This window comes from Heterocephalus glaber, unplaced genomic scaffold (assembly GCF_053883595.1).
Source record: "Heterocephalus glaber isolate CG9 unplaced genomic scaffold, H.glaber_assembly_v1.0 deba00001444, whole genome shotgun sequence".
Taxonomy (NCBI): domain Eukaryota; kingdom Metazoa; phylum Chordata; class Mammalia; order Rodentia; family Bathyergidae; genus Heterocephalus; species Heterocephalus glaber.
In genome coordinates, this window is record NW_028258297.1 from 25,056,820 (window position 1) to 25,078,942 (window position 22,123).

Genomic DNA, 22,123 nt, shown 5'->3' on the forward strand with positions numbered 1-22,123 from the left:
ACGGCGCTGTGATGCTGGCAACCAGATGAAAGCAGATCCCCATTGCTTTAATCACACGCTGTACAGGTTACCGCGGATGTTTGATTAAATGGCCCTGCCAAGCCTGGAAAAGAGTGGTTTTAATATTTGGCATTCATTTTGCCCTAATGCATCATACTTACCCTCTGCTACTTTAAGTCTCAGAAACAACAAATTCAGGCAGAGATTCCCCTCCTCGTGGGAAGTATCAATAATTCTAGTTTGCATACAAGGGGGGAAGGTGGCAGTAGAATGTTTGACAGAATCTACTCTGCTTTACTTTTAGCCAAATACATGCAAGTGTAAAATGAGTCATCGAACTCTCTCACTGGGTAGAACTGGCTGATGATTCTGCAGTGCAATTGTGACCAGGCTGCACTCGCCTTTTCTCACAAGGGAAAGCAGCGGGACTGCTCAGGCCTGGAGTGTGTTTGGCGACCGAGTCTGAGTCGGGTGGCCATTGTTGAGTGCAGAGGGCTGGTTTTTTGGTTTTCATGCAATAATCAGAAACTCCGTGTGGAGCAGGCCCGGGTAAGCAGCCCCATTTTCTTCCTCCTTGGCTTGTCGTCATTAGAGGAGGTACTTGGAGGCCTCTGCGCCAGCTCCCTCCCTCCAGCTCTGCTCAAGGCTGCCGCTCTCACCTTCACATCCATCGGGAGGGAGCAGGCTCCTGGCGGCCCTATGTTTGTACTTGTTACAGCTGAACCGGTTAGTGTTGGCTTTATTCATTTGATGTAGGTTACTTGGAGTTTATTTTAAATTCTTCTCATTCCCTATTCAAATACAAATTTTCAGTAGTTTAATTCTTGTGTCATCTGACAGATATCCCTGAGTTTCAGGCACCACTGCAGAATTTGTCTAATGTCTGAGTCCTTGTTAAAATCAGTTACTGGTTTTGATCCCTTGATGAATCGTTTTTAACATGGTGATTTCAAAATTGGACCCAGACTTTGGACAGACTTGGCTTTGAACCCCGACACCATCATTTACTAGCTCTGTGATTTTGGACACATCCACCTAAGGACTTTGTACTCTGTGGGAATAAACACCACCTTCTGCAGGGTTGGTCTGAGGACTGAACCACTAATTCAGTGCTTTAGCATCGTGCTTAACATCCTCAGACCACTTTCTGGCTGCAGCTTCGGTCACGCTGAGTACCAAGAAAGGAAGTCAGAATTAGGTGCTTTGATACTCTGACCATCTGATACCATCTTTTTTGTCAATTTAAAATGTGAAATGTCTTGAAGTGACTGCAGACATTGAAAGGGGTCGTCAGAAAACAGAGCTGGCAAGTGACTTTTGTGCTTGGTATGCATATGCGGGTGTCCCTGGTGGTGAGCAAAGATCATCTGCCCAGTTGCACTGGGAACTGCAGACCCTTGAGCCAGGAGCTAACACGAGAAGTGGTGGGCCTGGCGCCGCCCTCCAGGACATGCTGAGTGTGGCAGGGGCACTTGTGTCTAGCTTCAGGGGCTTCCCTGAACTTGTCAGCCATCATCTTCCAAGGTATTTGGGAAGGTCTGCCTGATCACTCGTGTATTCACGTATTATTAAGATAAAGGGTAGTTGTAAAATCAGTGTTTGCTGCTTCCTCTCTTCACAGATTTGTGAAAGAAAAAAGACCCACTATATCTCCAAACTTCAATTTTCTGGGCCAGCTTCTGGACTATGAGAAGAAGATCAAGAACCAGACTGGAGCATCAGGGCCAAAGAGCAAACTCAAGCTGCTACACCTGGAAAAGTCAAATGACCCTGTCCCTGCAGCCTCGGAGGGTGGACAGAAGAGTGAGATGTCCCTCAATCCACGCTGTGCCAAGCCTGGTGCCTCAGAGGCAGCAGGGCAAAGGCCTCTGCATCCTGCCAGCGTGCCTAGCACGCAGCCATCGCTGTTAGAGGACAGCCCACTGGTGCAGGCGCTCAACGGGCTCCACCTGTCCTCAGACAAGCTGGAAGACAGCAGTAAGCTGAAACGTTCCTTCTCCCTGGATATCAAATCGGTTTCGTATTCGGCCAGCATGGCAGCATCCTTACATGGCTTCTCATCAGAAGATGCTCTGGAATACTATAAACCCTCCACTACCCTGGATGGGACCAACAAGCTCTGCCAGTTCTCCCCAGTTCAGGAAGTGTCAGAGCAGACTCCGGAAACCAGCCCAGATAAGGAGGAAGCCCACATCCCCAAGAAGGCCCCACCTGCCAGGCCTCCAGAGGGCCAGAGCAAGCGACCGCACACAGTAAGAACCAGCAGCAGTGGTGCCACGCAGAGGTCCTTCTTATCTCCACTGCAGCGAAGTGGCAGCGTGGAGGACAATCACCACACCAACTTCCTCTTTGGCCTTTCCACCAGCCAGCAGCACCTCACCAAGTCTGCTGCCGGGCTGGGCCTCAAGGGCTGGCACTCCGATATCCTGGCTCCTCAGACCTCTACCCCCTCCCTGACCAACAGTTGGTATTTTGCCACAGAGTCCTCTCACTTCTACTCTGCTTCGGCCATCTACGGAGGGAATACCAGCTACTCTGCCTACAGCTGCAGCCAGCTGCCCACTTGTAGTGACCAAGTCTATTCTGTGCGTAGGCGGCAGAAGCCAGGCGACAGGGCTGACTCTCGGCGGAGCTGGCATGAAGAGAGCCCCTTTGAAAAGCAGTTTAAACGCAGAAGCTGCCAGATGGAATTTGGAGAGAGCATCATGTCAGAGAACCGGTCCCGGGAAGAGCTGGGGAAGGTGGGTAGTCAGTCTAGCTTTTCAGGCAGCATGGAAATCATTGAGGTCTCCTGAGGAGAAAGAGACTTGTGATTGCTATTGACAGTTTTTCTTGTTCACAAAAAATTTCCCTGTAAATCTGAAATATGTATATGTATATACATATATATTTTTGGAAAATGGAGCTGTGGTGTAAAAGCAAAAGATAGATCAACACAGTTCTCTCTCAACATCTGCATTTGAGAGAGGAACTACTATTTCTCTCAACAAAAGCGGAAGGGCAGGTGCTAGAATTCCCCCTATGCAGAGTAATTCTAGTCCATGAATCGCACATCTTCTCATTCCTACAAAAGCAAGTTTATCCCCCTCCCCTGACGGTCACATCGTGCTGCAGAGATCTCAGATGCTCACTGATCTTTGCCCAGTCCCTTCCCCAGTGCACCTTAGTGCTGAGACTGAGCCAGCTGTGGGTCCAGGGAGCCCTCTAGGGACGGAACCCGAGGGGTAAATCCCAGAGAAATGATCCTCTCCAAAGCTAATGCACAAACCCAAGCTCACCTGCCAGCCGAGTGATTCACACATCACTGCTGGACAGACCACTGAGGGCGTCACCCGGATCGACGGTAGAACAAACTAGTACCTCAGACAGGACAGTCGGGGTGTTCACCACTACCATGTCTGGGAGCCTGTTTTCCAGGCATTGTGAACAAGTAGTGAGTCAGTTTCCAGACCAATTCAAACTGCGTGCACAAAATTCCAGTTAGTATTGAACAGAGTAGTTGCTATCTTCCCTCTTCCCAGCTTTCAGAAAGAAGGGCACCTACCTAGGATTCAACTTAGCCAGGAATCTGACAACATGATTTAAGCTAAAGTTAGGAGGGTAACCGTGTCTGCCTCTCTCTATAAATCAGAGTTGTTTAAATGGGACTTTTAATCCTTTAATTGAAGACTGACTTGGTTTAAAGCCAATGTGAATTACCTGAGTTGGTAATAGTGACAGAACCTTCAAGTTCTCAGCCAAAATTGGTGTTTTCTATTTCTGTTTCACTGTAATGGATACAGTTTGTAAAAGTGTAACAAAGCAGAATTGTATAGGAAACCACCTAGAGAGAAAACTACAGAGATTAAGGAAGGTAAAATTTACGGAGAAGCAGAAAACATTTCCTTGATGGGTTTTCTCCCCCTTGGCATGAAGGTGGTATTTGTGTAATTCCTTCAGACTTTAAAATTCACCAATAGGGATGAGAAAGGTTTTGGGAAATGGGGAATATTCAGAATAAAACAGTATAGGACGATGAAGAGAAGGCTATTGGATCTTGTTCAGTTGTGAATAGAATGGAAGGTCACAGCCAGCTCTTTTCAGGAACTCTCCCCTTCGTGTGTTTTTAGTATCCCAGTGGGGTGAGACGAGGTGGTCTCTCAGTCTGTGTCCTAGCCACTGTACGGAATCAGTCCTGGCAGCTGGAAACAGGTGGTGATTAGAACAGTACATAAGTGACAGTGCGGATCTGCTTTCCCCCTTCCTGGCTTGTGTTTTATCAACTATTGTACGGTCCTCTTTTGAAGCCTTCCCATCAGCTTTTTGGGGGGTGAGGAAGTGGGGCAGGTGTGGCCGTTGTTCTTTACTGTTAAGTGTAGCTAGTTGCTGACTTGTATCTCAGGTTTCTGTTTGAGAAATGGATAGTCCTCTGACAAGGACGCAACTTCGTGTTTCCTATGGTGACTGCTAAAACCAGCACAGAATGACACGATTCAGAACCGACTGGCTCAATCACGAGGGTTGTGGGCTTCACAACCCTCGTAACCAGTTATACACAGCTCATGTGCTACATGTGGCTGTAGGATGGAGGCTGAAGTGTAAGCTGCACGGGGAGCATGTTACCGTCCCAAAAAGGTGGTGTTTACGATCTGATTTTTCTATGTACACCTTTTATGTAATCAGGCATCCCCAAGCTTTCACGTGGTAGTTCTGATGTGTCATGTGTACACCAAATGTGCACCAGTTCACATCCAGAATCTGGTCGGACCTTTTAAAGAGATGAAACCAACAAGTCCATTGTTGAAGCTGTTTCAGGAGGGTAGGGAGGCTTGGGTTAAACACGATCATCAGACAAAAGCTGACCTTGTGCGGTGTAGGGTTTCTCCTGAGCACGGTCCCTCCCCTCCCTACAACTGTGTCGCAGTCACACGCCACAGCCTGTAGTCCTCATCACGTGTGTCATGTCATCAGTTTTGGGATCCAGAGCGCATGCCTGGGGCAGCTCTTGGGGCAGGGCCGGGGTGGCCCGCCCAGTGCGGTGGCTCCCTGCAGTGCAGTCACAAGGAAGCCTAGAGTCACCTGGGGCGGCACAGAACGATCTCCTACGTGAGAAATGCGGGAAGATGGCTCAGGGCACTTGTAAAGTTAGGTGCAAAGGCTGTATAAATGTTTAATCTGCACACAGGGTTCCTCTGGAATGAGGCAAGCTGTTGAATGGTTAAATTGTGCATTTCTCAAGTTGGTGTGTTATGTATGTTAATATGATGAAATAAAATCAGAACTGGTACCTGTTTATACATAAATGTGAGAAAGGACCTTTTTGCCGAGACTCGCTGGAAACTGCAGTGACCAAGCTGCCAAACAAAGGCGGTAGTGGTGGACGCTTTCCTGTTCTCAAGTTAAATGGGGATTTAGCTCAAAATAAAGTGGTGGTGGTATCCAATCTAGTGTGTGCTCTCGTTCACTGGCCCCTGGATCGGTGGCTGACAATAGTGTCTGCTGCCTCTAATGTGCAGACTGCAGTGTAGAATCCTAGGGCATTTGGTTCCAGCACACACAAGTAGGGGTGGGGAAGAGACCAGCTACAACACATGTGCACATTTTAATACAGTGTGTGATCTTATAATTACGGGAAGAACTGAGGAAGGATTGGTATTAAGGATCTGTTCTCCAGCCATGCCATGCATGCCTTAATGAACTACCTTTGTGCTTAGGACCCTGGATATGACATGAGACTGGTAGCTTAGTCTCATCAGTTTAATACAAATTATGCATTAGAGGAAATGAATTTACCTGCAGTGCAAGCAGATGGAATGACTGTCAGCCAACTCACAGTGACCTCACTGATTTTGGCTGTAAGACTTTTGAGCTGATTAGATGTAAGAAAATTTAAAGGCAAGAAGGATTAGACTGGGTGAGCTAGCACTAGAACTGGCTTGGCCAGGACGTTGCAGAAAAACTACTGGTAAACCACTGGTGGGAGAGGAGAACAAGCAGCTCGTACAGTAACTGTCTCCAGAGAGGGAACAGGCGATTGAGGGAGAGGCGACCCACTGAAGACTGCGGGGAGGCCTTGGGCCAAGCTCGCTGTCTGCTTGCATAAGGGCCAGTCAGTTGGAGCCTCCCAGAGACTAGTTTAGACAAAAACTTCACTAAGGGGCTAATTGGGAAGGTGTAAGTTTCTGAGATGTGGAACAAACAAAATGTGGTAGAACTGCAGTGAGCCCTGAGTGTCCGGAGACGACGTGAGAGTAGAGTGTATACCGGAACTAGTTAATGAAGACTTTTGAGCCTCAAAATGTTCACTGCTATTTTAAATACTGTTGTCTACTTTCATTTTTCTGACATTAGATAGGAATGTTTTAGGTCTAGTAAACAGTATTTTTCTAGGCACTTTATTACTCTTCTGCATCTATAAAAGGAAAATGGAACCAAGTGATTCCTAGCATTCTGAGAGGCCCATTCATCCTGGTACAACAGTATTCTACTTGGTTTTATCTTTAAAGTGTTGGGAGATTAACTGGAAAATTACAGCACTGTCTTGAAAGATACTTACAAATCAGTCATATTATTGCGGTTTGTGTTTATGTCAAAAGTTTCATTCTTTTGGTGCTAGATAAAACTTCAGACTCAGTTAAAGAAAATACTGTCCCGGGCCGGGGATTTAGCTCAGTGGTTCCACCACCTGCCTTGCAAGTGCAAGGTCCCAAGTTCCATCCCTGGTACCAAAAAAAAAAACACAAAAAACTGTCCCACGTGAAATGCAAAATGTGACCTTGAAACAGTATCCTAGACAAACGGTGAGCGGGAAAGGGTTAGCTCAGCTGAGGCCTGGGCTACCTCTGGTCAGGGAACGACAATGGTCTCAAAGACTGAATTTTTTTTTTTGGTACCGGGGATCGAACTCGTGTCCTTGAGCTTGCGAGTCAGGCGGCAGAACCACTGAGCTAAATCCCCGGCCCTCAAAGACTGAATTAAAAATACTTGGTTTGCAAAAGCTTGCAGCATAAATCATACCTCAAGGAATGAACCTTGATTGGTGAAGAAAAATTATTTGGGTCATCAGTAAATTCCTGCAAACATCAGGGTGACACTGTGTGGCAGAGGAAATGCACTCACCTCAAGCAGCTGGGGAAGGGCCACGTCCCTGTCCCCAGGAGGGCAGCCCATGACCTAAGCTCCCTTCCACAAGGCCCCGCCTGCTACAGGTTCCCCCACCTCCCAGTAGCACCGCAGGCCCCTGAAGGGCACTGAAGACCCAAACCACAGCTCTGAGGCTCAGGGAAAGGAAATGGCTCACCGGTGACGAAGGCTGGACTTCCAGGCTGACTCCCCATCCCTGAGACACCTACAGCGGCCAGGTAAGTCGCCAGGTATGAACTAAGTCAGGCCTCCATGGGGAAAGACAGACACGGAAGAGGGAAGGGCTGGGGATGCCCTGTCAGCACACAGGGTTTTCCGGTCAGAGACCCATGGGGAGGGTGCGGAGCACGGGGCGTGCCCTTGGGGTCCGTCGAAGCAGGGATGGAAGCTGGCAGCGGTCTCGGCAGGCAGCAGGGAGGGCTGAGACCTGGGCCTGCCCTCACCAGAGGACCAGAAGGAGAAGCAAGGGCTCACTCACATTTGCCCCGGGGCTTGGAAACACTGAAGGCAGGGTTCCGCGGGAGCTGAGGGGGCTGTGGTCCAGCCACTGCCCACTCGAAGGGGCAGCAGAGCCCAGAAACTGCACGGAACAGCACAGGGCCTGACCGACTCGACTCTGGATTAGCAAGGCCACTGCTGTATTCCCGTCCGGATCTGGCGAGGACTTCTCCTGCAGCCAGCCCTCACCAGAAAGGAACTCTGGGAAACAGTTCAGCTCAGCCAAGATGACACTGCAAAACCACCACACACCATGCAGATTAACACGAACTCCTTACAAAACCAATGATTCTGCCTACTGCTCTTCTCAGCCTCTACCCAGTAACAAGCAGACTTTGTCTGCTTTGGACCCAAATCTTAATACAATGTTTCTAAGAAGAAAAAGAGCTGGCTGGGAGTTTTTTCATGACAGGCTGGGCATGCTTTTCTGCCTGCGTAAAACAGTAAGTGCTGAAACAGTGAGAAAGCCCTACCTCGACGGCTCCCTCCGCAGCACAGTTTGTGATTTCGTCAGTGTCACGAAGTGCAGGGAGGATGGTTTTTATAGCTCTGTAGACAACCAGCCATGGTCAGAGTTGGATTCTAAACACTCTGAACTCAAAAAACCCACAATGATGGTGATGGCTTCAAAATGCCACCTCTTGGCTAGGTATGGTGGCACTTACCTGTAATCCCAATGGCACGTTCAAGCCCAACATGGGGAACTTAGCAAGACCTTGTCTCAAAAATTTTTTTAAAAGGCAAAAAACAAAAACCCACCTATCAGACCAAGTGAAGGAACTACAAGTATTCATTCATTCATACTGCTTGAAAATTAAAAAAAAATAAATATGGTGAAACCTAATCTAGCCATTTCAAATAGTGAAATATATACAGTATTGTGAAATTATTAGAGCAGTACAAAAACAATCACGGAATGAAGCATATGGAAAAGGCCAGAGGATCAGAATACAGTCTGGCGCTCGATCCTCAGCTACCTGATAGGATACTGCAAATCATAGAGGGAAACATGTCATTTACCCCTCTTCACCCTATACCATTTCCTGGGACAACCTTGCTATTTAATAGGTTTCTAAGTTACAGAGCATCTCTCTTGATTAGCATCTTCTAATGGAGTGTCTGAGAAATGGTTAAAGGACGCAGTAAAATCCTGATCACCAGAAAGAACTGTGAGTACGAGCTGCTGTCACTGGGGAGCCAACAGGGGAACAGCTCCCCACTTCCAGCTCACCACTCCAGTTCTGCACAACACCCTGACCTCCTTTCCCTCCTCAGTGCACAGCTCCCGCCTTCCTATGGGGAAGGGAAGGCAACCGTTCCCAGGAGGCACAAGGAATCTAAAGGGTCCCCTGCAGATGCTTCCTTGGGCCTCTTCCCTTGGCTCCAGTTTCCAACTTGTCTTTCTAGTTCTGAGGAAATGAACAATCTTGGTTTTTATTTTTGGTCATGAGAAAATACTAGACGCTAGGCAGGCATGCCTATAATCCCAGCATCCTAGGAGGCTGAGGCAGGAGGACTGCAAATTTGTGTCCAGTCTGGACAATTCAGTGAGGTCCTGGCTCAAAATAAAGGGAGGTGTGTGGCTCAGTGAAAAGGCCCTGGGTTTAACCCCAGGTGCTGCAAAAAGAAGGAGGGGGGAGGGAAGGAGAGAGGGAGTAAGGGAGAGAAAAAGGAGTGGAGGGAAGGAGAAAAGAAGGAAAGGGAGAAGGAAGAAACGGAAAGAAAATACTAGAAGCTATGTAAAACTTTTTTCCCATGTAGTCTGAAAACTCATGCTTATTCTAGTTTGCTGTCCTACATTTGATTCTGGGTTCTATGAACCTTACAAGGTAGCATCTGATTAGGATCCAAGATTAGAGTCCTATGAGTTTAGCTGAGTTACGCTGAATTAAGCAGATCTATTTTAAGCTTAGAAATACGCGAGGCTGAGACACCGGGGAGGCTAGAGGCGGCAGGGGGATCCCAGCCCTGTGGCTTCCTGGGCTGGCTCTGGGTCTCTGCCTGCCACCAAGGCTGCTCTTTCCCGCCCGCTGCTTCTGTGACTGAACTGAGTGCTCTGAGTGTCACACTGCTCCACTTCCCCAGCTGCCACAGAAATCTCACGGCATTTTGCATTGTTTTTCTCTCTGAAATGAGAGGTCAGGCTGCCTCTGTGTCCTGGCACGGATTCTGCTCGTGAGTGGGTCCCCTGCAGGGCTGGGGAACGGGAACAGCTGCACGACAGTGGCAACCTCGCTCACTGGCCCTGTAAAGCGGGTGCCCCAGTCCTGCCGCACTGCTTTGATAAACAGAGCCCTGGACTGCTCTGAGTGGGTGGGAATCGCGAGAGAGGAAAGAGGGCGTCTTCAGTCCCACTGAGGACTTGCAGGGCTGAGAAGGGTGCCCAGGCAGGGCCTGCAGGTGGTGGAGACAGCTGGGGTGGGAAGGGCAACAACACACAGACTTGCATTCAGTTAGCTTTTTATGTCTACAACTCATAACCCAGGGAGCCCGAGTAAAACTTCACAAGGACACCAAGAACACAGCTATTAAAATGTTTTCCCTTCTCTCCACATTTTCACCCCAGTACCTAAGACTATATACACACGCAATTTAAAAACATGTGAGCAAAATACAGAGAACTGTCAACGCAGGGTTCTTTAAAGAACCCCTCATCGCCAGACGTTCCAGTTTCGGTTACCACCAAGCCCAGTGTGCTGAGGCGATGGTGGCCATCAGGTCCCGTGGCCGGCGGCTCCCTGTGCTGTGGGGAAGACCTGGAGCCGCACTCAGGCCGCACCACGGGACCGGGCTTGGGACCAGGCTCAGCACGCGTCCTCCGTACCAGCCACTCCTCGGCCTTCGGCCTTTGCGGAAGGGGAATCTTACAGCCTGAGCTCCCGCTCGGGCTTCATGCTGAAGGGCTCCAGGCGCTCGCCCTCGGGCAGCAGGCTGTTGAGCCGCTCCATGAGGGGCACCGTCTGGTCGATGCCCATCTGGATGCGGCGCAGGATGGCGGACATCTCGTTGACTTTCTGGATCTGCTCGGCGTATTTGGCATATCTTTTCTGGCGCTCCTGCATGAAGCTAAAGAGGGTTTCTACAGACAGGTCCATCTGCAGAAGGCAAAAAAAAGGAAAACACATTACACTTGCTTCCCAAGTCCTCGCAAGGTCCTGGTGCAGCAGGCAGAAGCGGCCGGGGGCAGCCACTGCTCTGCAGCTGTGGGGTCAGCGGCGACGGGGAGCAAAGGGACTGGGAATGATCAAGGTGGTCACACGCCCCCGCCAACCCCCAAGCAAACATCACTGCTCTGTAGGACAGACGTGCACTGAAAACAAAAAAAACCAAGACCGCTGCACTTCGACCAGGCTCTGGGGAGGACAGAGGGCTGCTCTCACTTCTGTGCTCGGAGCTGGCAAGACCCAGAGATCCTACACGAAAGCATCCTGGGCTTCAGTGGGTCAAAAAGGGCAGGATCCGAACCCAGTTCTGTGCCAGAAGCCACCCTTTCTGCCCCACAGGGCCTCGCTGACAAGGCACAGGGGACCAGTCTGTGCCCATGACAGCTTCTGGCCAGCACAAGGCCGCACAGCAACACGCTGCACAAGGGGCCCGGGCCACTTGGCACACCGCTTTGTCCTTGGTGATGACAGTGCAAACGAGGCGCAGCACTGACAGCCACACACAGGACATGGTGCTTGGTGACAGTGAACTAATGAACGCTGCATCACTGTCCAGTGTGCTCACTATATAGTACCATTTACTCTCAATCACTGCTTAGAGTGCATCCCTCCTACTGGGAAGAGCCGTGGGCAGGTCCCTCAGGAGGGATTTCAGAAGGCACTGTTGGGGCGGACAGCTCCACCTGCCGCACTGCCCGAGGCCTTCCAGGGACACAGTGTGGAGGTGGGAGGTGGTGACACTGCCACCCTGCCCCTACGTGGGCCCAGGTTGATCCCGGGTGGCGGAGGCGGTGCTGGACTGGAACCCAGGCCTCACGAGGGCACACTGGGCACGTTCTCTGCCACTGACCACACTCCAGCCCGCTAACTTTTGAACAAAAAAGTTTAAAAAGTACAAACAAGACAACTTAAAAACTGAGGAAAGCTTGCAGAACAAAGATATCAAGAAAACCTTTTGTACAGCTGTACAATGTATTTAAGTTCAGTGTTATTGTTAAGAGGCAAAAGGTTTTTTAAAAACTTAGAAGTTGCCGGTTTGTGGTGGTCCGTGACTATAATCCCAGTTACTCAGAAGGCTTCAAGGCCAGCCTGGGTAGCTTAATGAGACCCTGCCTCAAAATAAAAAAGAAAAAGGGCTGGGGATGTAGCTCAGTGGTACAGTGCCCCTGGGGTTTGATCTCTTATACCGCAAAAACAAGACAAACTTTAAAAATAAGTAAAATGTTATAGAAAGCTAAGGTTAATTTATTGTTGAAGGAAAAGTTCTTACAAATGTAGTGCGGCCTAAGGGTGCAGTGTGTATAAAGCCCAGGGGCCTGTGTACCCCACACTCACTCGCTCTCCCCGCAATTCCCAGCCCACAGGCTGCAGTCTCAGTGTGCCCCTACGAGGACTGAGCCCGGCCTCTGCGAGCTGACCCCCATACTGGTTTCATATAGCTCTCATTTGGAGATTGGGCCTCCCTCCCCTGCTCTGCCCTGCGTGGCTGCGGCAGGGACGGCAGAGGGGATGGCACTCTCCCGGCCAGGGCCGAAAGCATCAAGCAGCACCCACAGCTGCGGCCCACAGGGGACCACGCCACTGTGCACTTCCCCACCAGGCCACCCTGCGACCTATGCAAAGGCAGGGAGGGGCCGTTCCCCCACCCGAGTCTCTGCTCAGCCCAGAAGGACCATGCCTACAATAGTGCTCAAGGTGACCGCAACCCTTCCTCCCACCTCCAGTGCCAGCCGTCCTTCACATCCTGCCTTCCAGTGTCCAAAGCCAGGTCCGAGAAAAACTAATCAGCTCTGCGTTCTTCTTGGGGCAGTGAGGAGGGGAGGTGACGAAACCACCTTGGTGCTAATTCTTCCTTCTCTGCTCTGAAAACTGGGAGGGGCAAGGGAGACAGGAAACATCCAAGCAGGAATCTCCAAAAGAGGCAGATGTTGTCCATGTCAGAGGTCCTCTGCAGCCCAACCAGTCCCTCGGGACTGTGGCAGCAGTGCGGCGGAGTGACAGGGCTTGTAAGTCAACTGCCAGGCCTCTGGGGACCAGCCATTGGCGCAGCACCCTCTGCGGGACAGAGAGAACCCGCGTGGTGCACTCAGTGCCTGCTCGAGAACCTGCTCCTTCTCGGGCTGGCTCAGAAGTCCCATCCGGCAGAGGCCTTCCCAGCCTGCCACCCACAGCTCCACAGCAGACGGCCCGGGCGTGTGTGAAATGGTGCCCAAGGCTCCCGCGCATCAGGCCTGGGCAGTCACCGGGCCCACACACCCTCAGCAGCTCTCGGCACCCCCAGTGGCACATGCGTCCACGCACACTTCCACTCCCAGCTCAAGCCCGTGTTTCCTCTACCCAGAGCTTGTGTCCAAAGCCACTTAAGTTCAACGCACAAGTGAGCACACAATTCCAAGCAGGCTGTTCACACACGCTTATGTCATGCCTTTGAAGAGCCAATTCCATCAGAGTCCATGGGAGACAAACGCCACTGAAGAGGAAGGACAGACCTCCCAGGTCCCACAGCGATGGAGCCGAGGCCAGAGTCCAGATCTCCAAAGTGTGTCGTCTTCCTTTCATGTGTATTTCCTGAGGGAGAGACCGGGACCACGGGCGGTGTGGCGTAGCATTAATGCCACGCCACACAATGGGAGACCTGTCACTTTCTAAATTTTCCCCACTCTTCACTGCAAAGCAGCCCACAATTTGGTGCAAGTAATAATTTAATACCTGGAAAAGTGCCAAAGTGGTGACGCCAATTTACGGTCCTTCCCTTTTATTCTCAAGGCAACACCGCCTTTGACCCGTTATCCTTCTCTGCTCCCTAAACCCCAGGCACACACTTCCTACCACTTTCGCTGTGACGTCAGGCCATAAGCCAGGAGCTCGTGCATTCTGAACTCCCCATTTTGACACACAGCAACATATCCTTTTTTGCCTTTCCTATTTCTATTTTTGGCACACAGATTCTAACCAGACAGCACACATACAGTGGTGGCTCGGTTCACGAACAGATCTGTTTGCGAACAATTTGGTTTGGAAACAAAAGTGTCTGGCAAAATTGTTCTTGTTTGTGAACTCTGCATCGGGTGATGAACAAGACTGTGGCCATCTTTCTCACACGAACACAAATGTGGCCCTTTTCCCCAGAACCATGTGACGAATTAAGTTCATGAACCAAGGTACCACAGTAGTAATTGTAGTCATCTTTATAAAGAGGTATTATGGGGTCATTTAAAGTCCTCTCCCTGAACACTCCTTAGTCATTCACAAGATTGCTGTAGAGCTTAAGACAGGGCAATCTGTCTACACCAGTGATGGTGAACCTTGTAGAACTCTCATTGATACCAACAGCCCACTGTGGCGTGTGTGCCATAGGTTCGCCTCCACTGATTTGTGTGTAGCTAAAGGGCAGCCGTGAAGCTCTCTGTGAAACAGTTGAAGTTTTACTCATCAATCCCCTCATGGCCAGTCAGGCGCTGGCTGAGGTTACAGCTTCCGTCCGACCCCCTCAGCGTGGGTGCCATCTTCTATCCAGTAGCCATGTCATTTGGTCAGTGCAGATTCTACTGGGGCAAGGGTTTCGGTGTGTTTTAAACTCTGCTGTATCCTCAGTACCTAGCAGATGGGAGGTCCTGAAAGAAATGTTTGTCAAATAAATGAAAATGTATCTAAGCCTGTTTCCTCACCTGTAACAACAGTGGCTATTCAGGACTGTTCTGAGCACTGAGGACTGCTCACAGGTCACTTATTACAGCATCCGCAGAGTGAGCGCCCCTACCTGGGTGCCATTAATACACAGCCAGTCAGCAGACATTGAGGCATGCCGTCATGCGCCGTGGCTCGTGCCAGGTCCTAAGGATACAGACAGCAGGAACCAACACTATTCACACCACTGCTTACCATGTACATTAACGGACTTTTCTTTTCCACTGGCTCTGTTAACATGACTTTAATATTCCAGAAAACTAGGGCCAGCCCAGAGAGAAAAAAGTTGCAAATAACTTTGTTTCAGGAACTTGAAAAAATTAAAAAACAAACCATTTGATTTTCCAATAAACAGTGAAAAACTGTTTATTCTCCACAACTAACGCTTGCTTCAAACCCTCATACTGCTGTGACTGCATGACTGTCAGCCAAGAAAAGTGTGGCATGAGTCTGTGCTGCTGTCTTCTCAGTCCCTTGTCCCCCATGCCGCTGCTGGGGTGTGGATACCCAGGGTTGGGTGAGCAGGGAGTAGAAGGAGCCTGGCTTCCTGGGGACTCTGTGGGTAACAACAGTGCCAGGCCTGAAAGTTAAAAATAAACTTTCATTTTATACCAGGCACTGTAATTTGGGGCCTCTGTAACACTAGTTAAATGAGTGAGATGAAGCCCCTGTCCTCAAGAAATTAATGGTTTCATTAAACTCGCACTTTAACCATGCTCTGCATATTCATATGCTGTCTCTGGTGGCAGTACATTTCAAAGGACAGGTTAAAAAAAAAAAGAGACAATTTTGGGTATAACTGCAGGGTTCCCTAAGGCATTGGTATCTATAGAACCTGCTCAATCACAGATGCCTCAATGGGTGGTGTGGGCCTATTTGCCCATCTGCCTGATCTACAAGCAAGCCAAATCCAGGAACATACAAATGGGATACAATGTTATGACAGTGACTATCTTAAGGAGCTAAGCTTTTTTAGCCTCTGAAAATCCAAGTAATTCACCATTCCAACAGAAAAAAGTTACAAATTGTGTATTACTGCAGATGAACAAAAACATGTGACAAATCCAACATGCACTCATTTTGAAAAATCTCAGCAAAGGAAACTTTCTTAGCCCGATAGAAGTTATCCAGGGCCGGGGATTTAGCTCAGTGGTTTCGGCACCTGCCTCAAAAGCACAAGGACCCAAGTTCAATCCCCGGTACCGAAAAAAAAAAAAGGTTTCTATAGTTAGCATCACGGTCACTGGTGAAAGACATTTCACCTCCCAAGAGCAAGAAAAAGCAAGGGTGTCCATTTCCATTCTCACTACTTCTACTCAGTACTGCAATAGAGGTCTTGGCCAGAATAACAGATCAATAAGGAGAAATAAAAATCATAGAAGTTGAAAAGAAATAGTTGACAGTCTATTTGCAGATAACAGGATGGGGTACTTAAAAATCCTAAGGAAACTATCCCAACTAATAAATTTGTCAAGTGAATTTAATAAACTCACAAGACATATGGGAATATAAAAATTTTGTATTTCTATATAGCAATGAAAATGGAATAAAGTACAATTTACAGTTATATCAATAATATGAAATACTTTGGCAATACACAACAAAATATGTACAAGGCTTACAAAACATCGCTGTGAAAAATTAAAGAAGACCTCAAAAATAGAGCAGTATAGGGCTGGGGATTTAGCTCAGTGGCACCGCGCCTGCCTGGCAACCACAAGGTCTTGAGTTCGATCCCAGTAACCAAAAAAAAAAAAAAAAAAAAAAAAGGAGCAGTATATCACCACATTCACAGGCAGGAAGATTCAACACTGTTAAGATGTCAATTCCTCCAAACTGATCAATAAAGTCAACTGCAATCTGAATAAAAACCCTAAAAGACATTTTTTGTAGAATTTGATAAGCTGATTCTATATACATAGAATACCCCCAAAAATTATGAAAAGGAACAATCTGAAGACATGTAGGACTTGATTTCAAGAATTATTTAAAGCTACAATAGTCACGGTAGTGTGGTATTGGCATAGAGACTCACAGATCAATCAAACTGAACACAGGAAGTAAAGACAGATCCAAACAGGGCCGGCCGGGGATGGAGCTCAGTGGCACCGCACCTGTCTCACAAGCGCAAGGTCCTGAGTTCGATCCCCGGTACCAAAAAAAACCCTAAAAACAAAAAGCCAGACCTAAACATATAGTCACTTGATTTAATTGATTTAATTTGCTATAAAGGTCTCAAGATAATTCAATGGGAAAAAGAAAAACTTTCAACAATTCTGGCTAAGGTAACTACTTACCTATATGCAACAAAAATGAAACAAGACTTCTAACACTTCATGCCACAAACAACAGGGGGAATGGATATGATCAAAGTATGTTATATACATATATTAAAAAGTCAATGAAATGCAGCATCTCTATAATTATGTTCCTTAATACAAAATTAATTGTATATATGAAATGGATCACAGACCTAAATGTAGAAGGCACAGCTATCAGGCTTCTAGAAGACAACAGAAGAAAAAAATCTTTAATACCCTGGGACAGGCAGAGATTTTTTATGTTCAAAAAGCACTAACCATCCTATCAAATTAAAAACCTTCTTCTGCATGGCAAAGGAAACAACCAACAGAGTGAAGAGACAACCTACCAAATGGGAAAAAATCTTGCCAGCTATTCCTTAAAAAGAGGACTAGGGCCGGGGATTTAGCTCAGTGGTTTTGCCACCTGTGGCACAAGTGCAAGGACCCGAGTTTGATCTCCGGTTCCAACCCGCCCCCCCCCAAAAAAACCCCAATTAGACCCCCCCCCATGAAAGAACCAATCAAAAAATGGCCAAATGAAATGAATAAACACTTCTTAAAAGAAGCCTAAGTGGCCAATAAATACATTAAAAAATGTTCAACATCACTGGTCAAGAAAGAAATGCAAATTAAAACATCAAGATTCCACCTTACTCTAGAAAAAATAGCTATCATCAAGAAATCAAAAAATAACTAATGCTGCAGGGGAAAGGAACCCTCTACACTGTTGTTGAAAATTAAAATAACACAACCATTACTGAAATCAGTATGAAGATTTCTCAAAAAACTAAAACTAGAAATTCCATTTGACACATATTCTCCCTTTAGATATCGTTCCAAACAAGTTAAATATATCATATTACAGTGATACATGCACACTCACATTTATAGCAGCACAACTTATGTAGCTAAATCTTGGAAGCAGCCTATGTGTCCATCAGCAGATGAATGGATAAAGAAAATATGGTATTTACACACAATGGAGTACTACTCTAGCACAAAGAAGGATAAACCTGAGTCATTTGTACAAAAAGGATGCATCCTTTAGACCATAATTTTAAGTGAAATAAATTAGATTACAAGCTTAAATATCGCATGATTTCTCTTATATGAGAAACCTGAAAGATAAAGAGCAAAAGAAAAGATAACAGGAAGATGGGAAATAGATCTTTTTTAAAATCAGAAGAAGACCAAGAGATGGAGAGAGAGAAGAAGGAAAGGAAGGGAAAGAAGATGAAAAAAGAATCAAAATGTGTTACATACATGTACCATCTCCCCACAAGGAATGGAATCACTGTGTAATGGATCATGTACTAATAAAAAATAATGAAAAAAGCATTAACCATTAAAGAAAAACTGATTTAATCAATCTTCATCAAAATTTAAGTTCTCATCAAAAGAATGACACTCTACACAGAAATAGAAGAAAAAAAACCCGCTCCAAAAATTCATACAGAACTACAAAAAATCCTGAAGAGCCAAACTGATTTTGGCAAAACAAACAAACAAACCTGGAGGCACCACGATACCTGACTTCAAAATATACTGTAAGCTACAGTAACCAAAACACCACAACACTGGCACTACACAGATACACAGACCAATGAAACAGAAATAAACCCAGAAATGAGCCCATGTATTTATAGCCGATGGGTTTTTACAAAGACAGCGAGAGAATACATTAGAGAAAGTCTTTTCAATAAATCATGTTGGGAAAGCTGGATATCCATTTGCAGAAGAAAGAAAATTAGATCTCTAAAGTATCTAAAAATCAATTCAAAATTCATCAAAGACATTCTTACAACATGAAATTACTAGAGGAAAACGTAGAAGAAATGCTTCATGACAGTGGTCTGGCAAAGATTTTCTGGACATGATCCCAAAATCACAGACAATCAAAAACCGACAAAACAGATAGCATCAACCTAAATGACTCTGTACCACAAAGGAAATAATCCACAGAATAAAGCAACAACCTCCAGAATGGGAGAAAATATCTATGAAATATTCATCCAATACGTTAACATTCAGAACATATAAAGAACTCACATAACTCAACAGCAAAGTCTGATTTACAAATGGAGTGACGACCTGAATAGACATTTCTCAAAAGGAGATAAACAAATGGCCAAGAAGTCTATGAAAAAATGCTCCACATCACTTATCACCAAGGGAATGCAAACAAAACCACAGTGAGGCATCATCTCACATTAGTTACAATGGCTGTTATGAGAAAGACCAAAGAGATAAAATGATGGCAAGGATGTGGAGAAAGGGGAATTCTCATACACTGCTAGTGGGAATGTACATTAGCACAGCAATAGTGGAAAACAATATGGAAGGCCCTCAAAAAACCAGAAATAGGGTTCCACTACCTGCCTCACAAGCACAAGGTCCCACGTTCAATCCCCAGTACAAAAAAACCACACAAATAAACCAGAAACAGACCTACCATATAATCCAGCAATCCCACCACTGAGTATATATATACAAAGAAAAGGAAATCAGTATGCTTAAGAGATACCTGCACTCCCTGTATATTGCAGCACTGTTCATGATAGCTAAGATATGGGATCATGATCCAACGACGGATGGATGGATAAAGAAAATGTGGCATGGAAACAGGAGAATATTATGAAGCTGTGAAGATGAAACTGCCATTTGTGGCAACATGGATGAGTCTGGGGGACACTGTTAAGTAAAATAATGCAAGCGAATACAGAAAAAGAAATACTGCATGATCTTGCTGATATTGTACAAAGCTTAAAAGGCTGACTTGACAGAAGCAGAAAGTAGAACAGTGGTTAGCAGGGACTGGAAGTACGGGGGCTGGAGTAGGGTGGGGAGAGGATGGTTAACGGGCCCCGGGGTGTGGCAGGACAGAAGGAAGAGCTTCCAGTGTTCTGTAGCACAGTAGGACAACTATGGTTCACAGGAACTGATTTCATGATTCAAAACAGCTCATAGAGGAAATTTTGAATGCTTCTAACACGAAGACATGATAGATGTTTGTGCTGACGGATGCCAGTTGTCACGATCCGATTGCTGCTTACTGATGCATGTACTGAAACATGTCACAGTGCCCTACAAATATGTATAGTTATCTGCAGTCTCTACTTCTAGATGGCATGACACGGTACTTAAAAGTTTTTAAAAGATTCTTTTAACTTTTAATTTTTAAGAAAAAAAAATCCAAATTTGGAATTTTTTTCAGAAGAACTGTCTCAGGGCCTCTATCTCATGAAAATATTTCTGAATTATCATATTCCAAAGGGAAAAAGAAGCCAGCTTTTGAGATCTCTAAAAGAACTAAGACCACTTCCGGTGGAGGAGCTGCCAAGAGCACAGCAGGGTGGCGACCATGCTCTCCCTCCACATGGCAGAAAGCTGGCTCAGCCGGAGGCAGAGCAGCCAGATCTGCCCAGACAGCTGTGCTGACAGCACCCTTGCTGAAGCCATTCAGTCACCTGGGGATCCTGGGCTCCAGCTCAGGGCGGAGATGTCCCGGTCCTCTGGTGACTCTGCAGAGGGAGTGGCAGTGTACAGCACCCCCATCCTGTGGCCCTGTTCCGCAGCAGCGCCTCTCCTGGCTGCAACAAGGTGGCGGGATAGGACCCAGGCACCCTCAGACCACTGGGCACCTTGCTGGGCAGGCCAACCCTTCACCTTGGAGGGCCGGGCCCCAGCCCTGCAAGTGCAGCCGTCTGCAGGCACTGCAGAGCCCCAGTCTCGGAGCTGGGGGGGTGGGGGGTTGCATCCACAGAAACAACAAGATAAATGATTACTGCGGGCAGAGAAGCCATGCTGGGTTACGACCAAATATACACAGCCTGCAGGTGAAAGCAGCGGCATTAGACAGAAATGGGTCCAAATCTTGACTGCGACTTTGAACTAGTTCTTTAACCTCTGAGCCTCAGCTTCTCTGTCCCTAAGAGACAGTGATGGTACCTACATCATAGGAATGAAGGATTAAGTGAGATAATAGGTGAAAAACGCCCCAATATAGCCTCAGGGTGTGGGGGGTTGCGCAGCATAAGTTATAAAATGTATGAACTGAAACAGAAACCGTGTCTAGAAACTTCTCTGACATGAAGAATGGAAGAGCAAGGCAAAGGATATGAATAAACTGGGGTAGGAAATGGTGGGGTCTTGCAATGTGCCTATGTGGAGGCGGAGCTATGGCCAGGTCTCATCGGTCACAGTAACCATCTTCATGACTTGCACAATCAGATGAAACTCCCCGTGTCCGTCACTCACACCCTTCATCTCTGTTCTCCACTTCTGCTACTGAGCATCTTACAGCAGAGTTCCATTACTCAGCCCAAGCTTCCGGCCAGAAGCATCTCACACTAGGAAATAACTGAAATCGTCCTTCACCGGCAACTCCTTCCTTGTCCTTTTTATTTTCTCTTTTCAAGGCCAGGGACTGAACACAGGGCTCCAGGTATTTCTGATCTGCATGTTCAGCCATGAGAAGGACTATTAGCGCTATCTGGTGCTACTCAACATACTAAAAATAAGAGTAAAGTGTACACCAGAAGACATATATTTAAAAAAATATTTTGAAAGCAAACAAAAGGGCGTTAATAAATTGTATCTTCTCCAGCAAAAGCACATTGTTTCAAACACTTTTGTGGCCTGGATTTCCTGATAAATATGCTCTGGCCCTGGTTTGGGCCCATAGGACATCATATGGAGGATGATGACACTGTGATCTCGTTTTCAGAGAAAGGTGTATGTTTCAAAGCAGTGACCATACTACCAGGCTTCTACATACGTGTAGGTATGTTCTGAGACAAAAGCCTTGCTGTATTGCCCACACTGGCCTCAAACTCTTAGGCTCAAGTGATCCTCCTGCCTCAGTCTCCTGAGTAATCTGCCACTAAGGGTGTATAATTTTAAATTAGAAAATTATGTGACATAAACAGCTCCTCATCAAGATATTGTACATCTTCTAAATTCTAAAAAAAAAGGGGGGGTCTTGTTATGTAATTCAGGCTGGCCTTGAACTTGGTGGTAATCTTCCTGCCTCAGCCTCCTGAGTTCTGGGATTACAGATGCGTGACACCATGCCTAGCTAAATTCTAAAACTTTAAGTCATATAACTTAAGCAAGCTTAGTAACTTTATCATGGATCAAATGAAGTATTAGCCAGATAGCTCACTTTGTCTGCACTCATTCTATATTTCAACTCCAGTTTCTCAAGGAGATCAATTTAGGGACACAGAAGTAGGGAACAGGAGGTCCTGCGGGGTCAAGGTCACTGGACAAAGGGCTGCCGGTCCTTTCTATGGTTCCAAATCTACTCTTCACCTTTGTTCTGTCTTTGCACGAATATCCTGCGCTCAA

The 22,123-nt window shown here is 46.9% G+C and overlaps 2 protein-coding genes across 5 annotated transcripts in view; one reads left to right on the forward strand and one right to left on the reverse strand.

Moving 5' to 3' along the window:
- The window catches only part of Dusp16 (dual specificity phosphatase 16), a 73,028-nt gene extending 67,606 nt beyond the window's left edge, over nucleotides 1-5,422 (forward strand). For all 3 annotated transcript variants that reach the window (XM_004845864.4, XM_004845865.4, XM_004845867.4), the window contains exon 7: nucleotides 1,622-5,422. In XM_004845864.4, coding sequence (XP_004845921.1) covers nucleotides 1,622-2,795 — 1,174 coding nt within the window. In that variant the 3' untranslated portion in view covers nucleotides 2,796-5,422. The remainder of the gene's footprint in view (nucleotides 1-1,621) is intronic.
- Nucleotides 5,423-10,068: 4,646 nt separating this feature from the next.
- The window catches only part of Borcs5 (BLOC-1 related complex subunit 5), an 86,387-nt gene continuing 74,332 nt past the window's right edge, over nucleotides 10,069-22,123 (reverse strand). For both annotated transcript variants that reach the window (XM_004845869.3, XM_004845868.3), the window contains exon 4: nucleotides 10,069-10,715. In XM_004845869.3, the coding sequence (XP_004845926.1) occupies nucleotides 10,485-10,715 (231 nt within the window). In that variant the 3' untranslated portion in view covers nucleotides 10,069-10,484. The remainder of the gene's footprint in view (nucleotides 10,716-22,123) is intronic.